The sequence below is a fragment of the Arachis stenosperma genome, chromosome 4, assembly GCF_014773155.1.
Source record: "Arachis stenosperma cultivar V10309 chromosome 4, arast.V10309.gnm1.PFL2, whole genome shotgun sequence".
Classification (NCBI taxonomy): Eukaryota; Viridiplantae; Streptophyta; class Magnoliopsida; order Fabales; family Fabaceae; genus Arachis; species Arachis stenosperma.
This window is the reverse complement of record NC_080380.1, coordinates 168,419-179,382: the sequence shown is the minus strand read 5'-3', so window position 1 is coordinate 179,382 and position 10,964 is coordinate 168,419. Positions and strand designations below refer to the sequence as shown.

The window sequence follows — 10,964 nt, the reverse complement described above, 5'->3', positions numbered from 1 at the left end:
AGGTGTATATCAAAATTAAATATTAAAATTAGTTATTAGTATGAAATACATATTAAAATATAAATATACATTAAAAATAAATTAAATAATATATATTTATGTATAAATATATTAGTAATTAATTTTTATAGCTAGTTTTAGTATACAAATAATATTTTAATAATTTAAATATCTTGTATGTTTAAATACACATTTTTTTAAGTGTCTATAAAGATATATTTTTTTTGTGGATTAAACAACTCCTAATTCTAAGTTATACACTCACTCACACACTAACCTAGCCACCAACCACTCCTAAGATTCGAACTTGTGTGGCTTTGGTTTGAGGCAAATACTGAAACACATGCCTCTATAAAGACACATTTTAATAGTATAGTATATGTTTTTTTAAGGTATTTAATATATGGAAAATATAAAAATATTATTGTCAATAATTTTTAATAAAATCTTCATCCTTTTTCATGAACCTTTTCTATTTTCATAATTAACGCAATAAAATGATGTCCTACGTATCAACCTAAAAGATTATTATTTTCACTTTTTAATTTTTATTCTTTCAATTTCATAAACATTTTGCATACTCACAAGTCACACCACTACCACTCGGGTCTCATAAAAAAATTGCTTTTCTCAGCCCAATTTTAGATCCAAAATAAAAAAATGTCCGAACTTATATTAAGCCCAACACCACATTGGCTTGGCAATGCCTTCATCGCAGCTCAACTAGATTTTGTTATTGAATATTTTTTAATAAATTTTAAAATTCTCATAAATTACAAATAACTACAAAACAATTTTTTGTTAGTATTTGATAAATATTTTAACAAAGAATTTCTATTATTCCAAAATATAATAATATTAAAAGCCGAAATATCTTTTCTTTTTTGTTGTAAACAATTCCATTATTCTTCGTATGGAAATTTGAGAGGTAAGTATCTAAACCAAAATAAACAAACACAAACCAAAGCAACTTTTTTCGCGGCATTCTGACAATATTCTGCGTACGACTATACTGTCCTCTTCTACTATTCACACACTTTCTCTCTCTGCCTTCGTGCTCCCCCATCCCATCTCATTTCATTAAAAATTAAGCATTTTCCTATTTTATTTTAGGAAAATGTATCTTCGTTAACAGCCTTTATAATTTTTTTATTGGAAAGTGAAATATCGAACAAAACAAAACAATCGGAGTGCTGAGGACAGTGCTCACATTTATTGCATTTCTTTTTTTTGAAAAACATTTCTTTTATAGTTTCAAACACTGCACTCACTCACTCAAGTGACTCAACTCTTCCCTTCCTTGTCTCTAGGGTTTCCCTCTGCAATTTCAGCTCTTCTGGGTCTTCTCATGTGCCACATTCATCTTATCAAGCTTCCTAACTCCTTAGGTTTGTGTAGAAACACAATATTCCGAGTATTTTCTCTTCTGCTTTTTAATTTTTGTGGCCATTTCCATTTCTGCATTGCATGTAACTTTTGATCCTTATTTTGTCCATTTCTTCACTTGCTGCTTCCTACATGTGCCTTTTTTTTCTTTTCTGCCTTCCTAGCTCAGAGGTTATTTATTTATTTATTTATTTTTTACTTAAACAGAAGTAGAAAAGAAGCAACTTATGTGTATCTGAGATCATCCTCATTGTCTGTGACTCTGTGCTCCCAAATAATAATAATAAAAATGTTTTCTTTTCTTGTTTGATGTTTAATGGACTGCAAAACTTGAACATAGGAAGAATGTGCAAGTAAATACGCATTTTGAGAATAGAATCACGAGTTTCTGATCTCTCTGAGTGCTCATTGCTGTTCTCACTGTTATGCCAAAACTGCGTTTTCTATTTCATTTCTCAATCCGTGATGCTCTTGGCAATTTTAGAAGAGGTTCAGATTCAGCTGAAAATTCTTTCCTTTTCACCAACTTTCTATTAAGCGGGGGATTTAATACTTTAGCCTTTTCTCCCTCCTTCAAAAACTGTAAATTTTTTTTTTTTTTTTGGTTTTCATCTTCCTTGTTTCCCAATGGATACTAGCAGTAGCTGTTCTCCGATCCTTGCGGTTTATCTGAATCGAAAGGAATGACATTTACATAAAGCTAGGTAAATGCTTGCTTGGCCACTAGATCACTCACTCACGTGTTGAATCTAGCAGCTCAAGGTCCCCCCCCCCCCCCCCCCCCCCTTTTCCTTTTTTTTTTTGGTACTGTTAGTGTTTGGCTTTAGAGCAAGTTGAAGGTTCTTTTCTTTCATGGCTCCACAGTCCACAGAGCTTTATAATTAACTGCAGCTTGAAAAGCAAAGCCCAGTGTTGATGCTACATTACATTATGACATTGTTTGTGTTGTGTTGCTCAATCTGTCTTTCTCTTTGTTTGTAGGTTTTGATCTAAAGGATATGGAAGACTGGGTTCTGCTGGAATAGTTTTTTTTTTTTTTTTTTGGTTTTTGTTAAGACTTGAGAGGCAAAGTGTTAACGCATGGATTTTTTGAAGATCAAGAAGTTCAGAAAATCTCAGAAAGCAGATGGAGGAAAGGATCTGGTGAACAAGGACGCGCTAGAGCCTGAGGAACCTAAACCTAACTCTGGCGGTCCTGATCAGTGTAAATCTGTGAATGCAGATCCTGTGGCGGAAACTGAGGATGATGATGATTTTATTACAAATGAAGTAAAGAGAAGGCTGAAAGAGTTGAGAAGAAACAGTTTTATGGTGTTGATTCCAGAAGAAGATTCGTGCCCTGAGGAAGGGGAGGATGAAGAGGACGAAGGAGAGACAAGCTCCAATGACTGGAGAGATGTGGAAGCAGAGGGTCAGCAATGGTGGCGTGGCTTTGATGCTGTATATGAACAGTACTGCGAAAGAATGCTATTCTTCGATCGGATGAGCACGCAGCAGCTTAATGAAGTTGGCAAAGGTAGCTTTCAGTTGTTCCTGATTGCCAATGGTAAAATCATGTTTAAGCTTCATATGCATATATCAGTATTCAGTAATAGCTGGTATGCTGGCATTTTCTTAGCTTGGATTGAGCATATATCTAGGTTTAGTTTGGCTTGTTACTTAAAAGTGGGAGTTGGTTTTCATCATCCAGAATTTCTGAAAAATGTGTAGACAAGTTTCTCTCTGATTAAAATTTAGACTTTGGTTTTCATCATCCAGTATTCAGTAAATATATGTTTGAAGGTGGTCTTGAATTGATGATGATCCTTTTACCACCTGCAAATTCCGATTTCTAACTAAATATGCTTTTTTTTTTTTGTATGTCTTTAAAATCATTACATCCTCATTATGTCAGGTCCACAGTATCCTTCAACTCCGTCACCAAGATCTGCATCAAGGAAGTTGGCATCTCCCCTTCGTTGTCTTTCCTTAAAAAAATTTGAAGGTCCTGATGATGAGACTGAACATCTTCAGCAGCCAGAACATGATCCCTACCAGGATATTGAAACAGCATATGTTGGTCAAATGTGCTTAACTTGGGAGGCACTCCACTGCCAATTCTCTCATTTGAGTCACAAGATATCTTGGCAACCTGAAAATCCTACGTGTTACAATCACAGTGCTCAGCAATTTCAACAGTTCCAAGTTCTATTACAAAGGTTTATTGAAAATGAGCCGTTTGAACAGGGCCTCCGGGCCGAAATTTATGCTCGAACTCGGAACACTTTGCCTAAACTTCTTCAGGTTCCTAATATACAAGGTAACTTTACTGTGAATCATCATGAGTGTTGCTACAGCTATTACTTACAAGGGGAAATGTTAATTTTTCACATGGCAAGCACATGATATTGTCTAATGTCACATGTCTTATTTTTGTCCCACATTTTAAATTACTGATAAAATGTCAGTTGTCATGTTAGTATATGTCTGATGTATCATCAATTTTATTATGGTTGTGTTCAGGATCAGAACATGAATCCATAGATGAATCAGACTCGAGAGTTCTGGCTCCTGATCTTGTGAAGATAATTGAAAGCTCTATCCTAACATTCCACCAGTTCCTGAAGAGGGACAAGAAAAAGTCAGGCGGGGTCATCAACCTCTTTGGAAATCAGAGCCAGCTTGCAACTCCTCTACACCAGGTTCAGTCTACTCTTGAGAAGGTAAAGTCATATATATATAGATCCTTTGTTGACATCAATTCTAGTTATACACTAAGTTGTTTTGTAAATGCAGAAAGTGTTGAAGCTGAAGGAAGTGCGTAGAAAGAAGAAAGGGTGGAAAAAGAATAGTTGGCCGGAGAAGCATGAGGACATTCAGCTGTTGCTTGGGCTGATCGACGTGAAAATCCTGTCGAGGGTTCTGAGAATGACGAGGATGAGCAGAGAACAAGTGTTTTGGTGTGAGGAGAAGATAAAGAAACTGGATTTTTTATCAAATGGTAGGTTAGAGAGGGATCCGTGTCCAAGCCTCTTCCCTTGCTAGTAATAGTAATGGAGACTCTCATGTATTAATTCATGTATGTACCAAACCATTGTTCTGCTAAAATTGTGAGTATTGTGTGACATTTGGTATAACATAGTCTTCTTGTTAAGGAGGATTTCGTCATTCTTGTTGCTCCTTACACTTAATTCAATCTTACCATTTTCACTTACAACATTCAATTTTCGTATAGTATTATTATTCATAAGTGATTGGAATAATTTCAAAAGTTATTTAAAAGGAATGAGAAAATTTAATTTCTTGACTATTTTTTTTACTTTTCTTACAAAAATTCGTTTAAAGAGTAAAATGATCAAATATGGAAAATGGAAAGAACTCGTTTTTTATGTAAATTGTAGACATTTGTATATTTTTTTATATTTTATTATTTTGTCAAATTAAAACCATTTTTAAAGGATTAAAATATTTTTTCTTCTGATAATAATTAAAGAGTTGGTTAGTTTGTAAAATCATTTGTTATTTTTATGTTCTATTTTCATTTTTTTTTGAAAAACAGTTGTGATTTTTAATTAAAAGGAATCAACTAACTTGTGTTTTAAAGACACATTTTAATAGTATAATAATAAATATATAAAAAGGTTCCATTTTCAATAATTTGTAATAAAACTTCTTTTATGATATTTTTAACATGTACTTTTAGAACATAAAAATTACTAAAATTCAGTAAAAGAAATTATTTACATATAATTATCATTTTTATAAATTATCAATGTTTTTAAAAATATTTAAAAAGCTGCTTTTGAAAGTATATCAATAAATACTTAAATTTATTTTTATATTTATATTTATTATAATATCTTAATTTTAAAATTATTTTTTTATCAAATATAATTATTATTTATACTTATTAAAAGTTAATTTCAATTTGATTTATTAGAGAAAAAAAATGCTAACGATAAATTAGACTGTTTTCTTTAATTGTTATTTTTTAGACCTGCTCAATATTTGGTAGGATTTGCAAAATGAATTTTATCTGAATGATTCATATTTTATATGAAAACAATATAAAAAATGTGTATGATTTTCGAGGCTAATTTTTTTATACACGGATGATTTTAATATGAAATACGAAAATATTAATTATTTTAACATTTTATATTATTATGAGAATAACACAAAATATCAATGAAGTTTTGTAATAAAAATATATTTTAATTTATTTAACTTCATTTATTTACAATATAATTTATGATAAATTAAAATTAAACAATAAAAAAATATTTTATCTTTTATTTAATTTTTATCATAACAAAAAAATTACTCAATTTTATTTATCCACGGCTATGCTATAATTTTATTAATAAAACAAATAAAATCAAAATATATAAAATTAAATTAAACATTCTAGCACATATATAATGCTATTTATCCGGGGTTTGGTCAAGTATTTGGCTTTGATTTTGATTATTCTTTATTCTGGGTTTGAAAGTTGAGTTGATTTGGTTTGGTTTGGGAAGAAGCAGAAGCAGAAAGGCAGAAAGTGGTTGCGTTGTGTCCTCTGGTGGTTTGTCGAATCTCATTGCTCTACACTCTACTCGACGGAGAATTCCACTTTTGCTAGTATTTAGGTTTGCTTTCTTATGATTATCGGATTCGCGTATTGATTGAATTATTATCATTAACAAGAATCATTTGGATGAGAGAGAGATGGATGACAGAAGCAGCAGCAGAAGTAGAAGCAGAAGGGTTGGGGATGGAGAAATGGGAAAAGCAGTTATTGCATTGATATGCGGCACGCTTGTGTACTATCACTGTGCTTACCGCAATTCCAGCATTGTCTCCCTCTTTTCCGACGTCTTCATTGTGCTTCTCTGTTCTCTCGCCATTCTCGGCCTTCTCTTCCGTCAGATGAACGTCGAGTCTGTATTATTCTCTTTCTCTTGTACTATTCACTCTCTCTCTCTCTCTCTAACTTAGGGTTTCTCTTTTCGATAGGGTGCCTGTGGATCCATTGGAGTGGCAAATCTCTCAGGACACTGCTAATACCATCGTCGCCTGCCTTGCTAACACCGTCGGTGCCGCCGAGTCCGTCTTGAGGGTTGCTGCCACCGGCCATGACAAGAGACTCTTTTTCAAGGTATGTATGTATGTATGTTTCTGACACTGATAGACCATGGAGATCTTGAGTTTCACTTGCCTCTCTTATGTCAGGTCATTTTTTGCCTTTATGTCTTATCTGCTCTCGGAAGATTGGCTTTGGGTATCACAGTTGCATATGCTGGTACACCTTTCATCACTTGATCCCTTCTTATAATTTATGTGTGCTTCTTTTGCAAGTGAAAAGAGGCACCTGTAGTATCTAATTATGTGAAAAAAAACCATAAAAGACAAGTGCTTCTTTTTAACAGTAATATCGCTCTATCATTGCTCTCCTCTTAAAAGCAAAATATTGGGGATTTTGAGGGGAAAAAAAGTAAACTGAAATATTTGCTCTGCTTTCTTATCAGCTATCTTTCGGTCTTTTTAAGTTAAAACTATAAGTGTCTCCAGGATTGAAAATATTGTCTTAGACATGTTGAGAGTGTGCACTGCAAAAGAATCTACATCACTTCCCATGAATCACATTCATGTTTTTACCTCTATAGTTTGGATTTGGAATATGTTTTAGTAACTGTTAACATCCCACATTAAATGGTGATCAGCCTTACATTCATCTCGATTGAGATCATTACGCGTATTTTTCTATGCTCTTGCTTGCTGTTGCTGTGTATAAACTCTCACATTGTGTTATTACAGGACTATGCTTGTTTTGTCTTTACATGCTCGCAGAATCTTCTCAATCAATCAGTTCGTGTCTTTCCTGGATATTGGGAAGAAGAAACGACACTAGTGAAGACCAAGACACCATCATGTAACTTGATCATTTTTGTACTTGTATTTTGTTCCAAATGTAAAGTTCACTCCGTAGCCGAATCTAGAATTACAGCAGTTCAGACCCAAAAAAAAAAAAATGCAATGATATCAATGTGCTTGATATTAATATATAGATTTTCTACTTGCTTCACTTTACCACCAGAATAAAGGTTTTTCGAAAGTTGGAGATTGATTCGTCCACTCATTAGATTTGTGCTTTTTTAATCGTTTTAAATCACCGGTTATACAATTCTGGTTGCTTTCGAATACTCCATCTATTTCTTGTGTGACCATAGCTGCAAACAGCAGGCAAAATCAAATCCTACTTTACATTTTTTGCCTCAACCATTGGATAGTCTCAAAATTGAGCACAAATAATATAACAAAAGTAGAATCTATTACCACTGCGAAATAGAATTTAGGACACAGGATATGCTATACACAATACTAAGATTATTGCTTAGGAACCAACCTTTTTTAACTAACAAAATAGTGGATGTACAAAGATCAAGTGAAAGAAAGACAAATTTAAAGGAAAAGATAAATATTGACAAATTATTTGCTAAAAAATGTTAAGTTTCTAGTGTTTTTCCTTGTAGTAATATCAGCCAAAAGTTGACAGTGAATGCACAAATATGTTGATAAATTGAAGCATTATGCAGTTGAAGAAAGAGAAGCAGCTGGCTGGGAGGCGTATTTATTTTATATATCGCTGAAGAGAAACAAGAGGAAATAGCTAAGAAAATGCTACTTCACAGTTGAATGAAATTAAGCATTGATATTCAGTCAATCAAAATAGCACTAAATTAACGTAACTGACATGTAAATGCGAACTGCCATAAGCACCCCATGGTAGCAAACCAAGTCTTTTGAGTAAAAAAAATATTGACGAAAGCTTAGGGGAAGGGGATAAAAGATTTGTTGAACTTGTAGTCAGGCAAACCTACCAGGAATATTATTTGTATGGTTAACTAAGATTAAAGTTGAACTAATACAATTTGAGGATATGATCGGAGGAAATAGGAAACAGCAAATTTCTCCAAACTCCTCCGTTTACCCTTTTGTATGATGAGAATCTCCATATCAACATTAAAATCTAAAAAATAAATAAATGAAAGAGTCAGGCTGACTGGTTAGCAGGAGTGAACAATCCCTACAAGCTAACCAACTGGCTGCTGAGGCCAAATGGTTATGCAATCCCTCTTTCTTATGGTATTTAATTCACCAATTCCCAAATTAAAAAACAAAAAGGGTTCGCCATGATTAACTTGCATAATCTGTGCAGTTAACAAACCCATGGTAGCTTTTGATAGGCTATAATGAATGACACTTTTGGACAACCAGTATGTCCTTCCATGCCTCATAGAACATCCAGGTGATGCCAGAGGACGGCATGACCTTCAAACAGCTTGCAGCCCAACCTCTGTAGAGTCCCTTCAAGCCTTCTTCTTGAATCACTTCTGAAAGTGCAGCTGCCATATTTGGTGGGCACTTACCTTGTAAAGCTCCCACCATCAACCGCTTCCTCGCCACCTCTAAAGGGAAGCTAATTGTGCTGGCAGTAAAACCTGAGCATGCACAGATGAGCCCAAATCAATCTTAGCTAAATAGCTAGTATAAGGTCAGGATAGATATAGAGATAGAATAAGCCACATACATAGATTAGGGTTTGAATTAAAAAAAAGGGGCACATTAAGTGAAATATTAAAGATATTGCTTCAGAATCTCTCACCCGCTAGAGCCCCAATCACAAGCATCTCTGGACGACTTAAAGACTTCTTATTTTTCGTCTCACAATAAGACTTCTTTATTGTATCATACATGAAGTAATAACATGTGCTGTACGGAAGCATGCCAATCAGAGTAGGTGATATACCAGCATAAAAAGCACCAATACCACCGTCTTTATAAATATTTCTAACTGCAATGCTCAAATTCGGGTAGACTTCAGGACTTACAGTCAACCGATCCTGTGATTACAAATTTACAATGCGGGTGAGAAACAATAGCAAAAGACTTGCTCATTCAGTTGAATACTTTGTGGCTTATTCGCTACCTTGATAACCTCAAGAGGGTGACAACAGAGTGTGCTGGCAATCCCTGCAGCTGCCCCGGCCACAGCAACAGGTGAAATCCAGGACAAAGACAAGTTCAAGTTGATGGAACCTATCTGCAACTTGGGGCATTCTTCCAGTTTCCATTTGTCTTGGAGAGATGTCATTGCGCGTTTTACACACTCAAAGGTGCCAAGCTCAATAGCTTGTGTAGGAATTATACGAAGCATATTGATGGTGTTTCCAGCCCACAATCCTTGCCAACCCTGCTCCTCTATAACCTGAACAAAGCTACCAGCTATATTTTTGGAGCCAATACCAACCACCATTCTTGTCCTGCATGGTTCACAGCATAGGTTTATAAAGATATATAATACATTACATTGTTTATAGATAAACGGAGAACTGAATAACCTGATGGTCTCAAGAGGGGCAAGTACGGCTTTAGTCATAGCTCCTGCAAGAGCCCCGCTAACAAACTCGCCAACCTCCCTAGTCCCCAGAAATTCCTGATGCCAGAAGCAGCTCTCAGGCTAAAAGGTACAATGACATCAACAATAATAATATGAACATGAATAGGGGACTAACTCGGAAAGCATGTGCAAGGTTAGGTAGTTGAAAGGCGGAGTCTTTGTCGGATTCCATAATGATCGACACATCTTTGGGAAGGGGGAGCGGAAACAGCATCATGCTGTACATGTCTCCGAAGACACCCTGCTTCTTAAACTTCTTCTGCTGTCCCTGCGCTTCGTATTCAAAAGCCATGGATTTAATTTGCCAACAGTTAACAACAACAGCCTCAACCTATTCGTTTGTGTGTGTTGTTTTAATGGTAAAAGAATAAGAAGGATGTGCTTGTTCCTAGAGAGAGATATATACATAGATAGATAGATAGATAAATAAATAGATAATAAACGCAATAGGAATGAAAAAGAAAATCGAAAGAGATTGAATAGACATGCCTGAGAATGAGAGTGAAGGTGAAAGTGAGAGGGAGAGGGGAGTTTTGGCGACATCTTAGATCACAGATATTTTTGTTTTGGGGTTTTGGCAAGATTTATGTCTCTCTGGAAATATCTATGCTTTTCGTTTTTTAGTTAGCGGCAGCGGAATGGGTGGTTGGTAGCTAGTTAGGGCAGGATCGTCTTGAATTCTGCGTATCACGAGTTAGATTAAAAGCTTAAGGCGATGGATGGCACCTCAGGCTTAGGCTGAGGCCTGAAACCAGCTGGTTAGGTTAGTGCTTTTCTTTGGCATCTCATCCCCTGTCACCACTCAGCCCGGTAAAGTAAACTTGCTTTTTTTTCAACTTTGAATTACTTCCAACTACGCTGTGGGTTCCACCTTTGACCTTACCCAACCACAGTATTTTCCGCCTCTTTCTTTCAAAATATTCTTTACTCCTTTTCTACCTATTTTCCTCTCATCTTTTTAAGTTTCTTTCCACTCTACCACTAGGGTTTTTGAAACCCATTTTAATTCATTTTAAATTATATCTAATCATCAAAACAAAAATGTATTTAGGTTTTCCAATTAATTCAATTTTTAAAAATAAATAATAATGAAGAAAATAATAAAACACCATATAATTATATATGAGGATGCATTTCACTTAAATTAAATATTATA

At 34.6% G+C, this 10,964-nt stretch overlaps 3 protein-coding genes across 3 annotated transcripts; 2 read left to right on the top strand and 1 right to left on the bottom strand.

Moving 5' to 3' along the window:
* Positions 1–1,275: 1,275 nt before the first annotated feature.
* On the top strand, positions 1,276–4,542 carry LOC130976783 (uncharacterized). Its single transcript, XM_057901708.1, has 5 exons — positions 1,276–1,388; positions 2,368–2,902; positions 3,281–3,685; positions 3,889–4,088; positions 4,162–4,542. Exons 2-5 carry the CDS (start codon positions 2,467–2,469, stop codon positions 4,408–4,410), a joined length of 1,290 nt encoding a protein of 429 aa, XP_057757691.1. The 5' UTR covers positions 1,276–1,388; positions 2,368–2,466; the 3' UTR covers positions 4,411–4,542.
* Positions 4,543–6,039: 1,497 nt separating this feature from the next.
* Positions 6,040–7,562, top strand: LOC130976337 (reticulon-like protein B22). The gene is made up of 4 exons (XM_057901186.1): positions 6,040–6,287; positions 6,364–6,505; positions 6,580–6,649; positions 7,165–7,562. Exons 1-4 carry the CDS (start codon positions 6,076–6,078, stop codon positions 7,281–7,283), a joined length of 543 nt encoding a protein of 180 aa, XP_057757169.1. The 5' UTR covers positions 6,040–6,075; the 3' UTR covers positions 7,284–7,562.
* A 663-nt stretch (positions 7,563–8,225) lies between these two features.
* LOC130977160 (probable mitochondrial adenine nucleotide transporter BTL1) lies at positions 8,226–10,598 on the bottom strand. The gene is made up of 6 exons (XM_057902188.1): positions 10,298–10,598; positions 9,924–10,076; positions 9,750–9,844; positions 9,338–9,671; positions 9,014–9,251; positions 8,226–8,849 (listed from the first exon to the last, which is right to left on the bottom strand). Exons 1-6 carry the CDS (start codon positions 10,349–10,351, stop codon positions 8,596–8,598), a joined length of 1,128 nt encoding a protein of 375 aa, XP_057758171.1. The 5' UTR covers positions 10,352–10,598; the 3' UTR covers positions 8,226–8,595.
* Between the last annotated feature and the right edge of the window lie 366 nt (positions 10,599–10,964).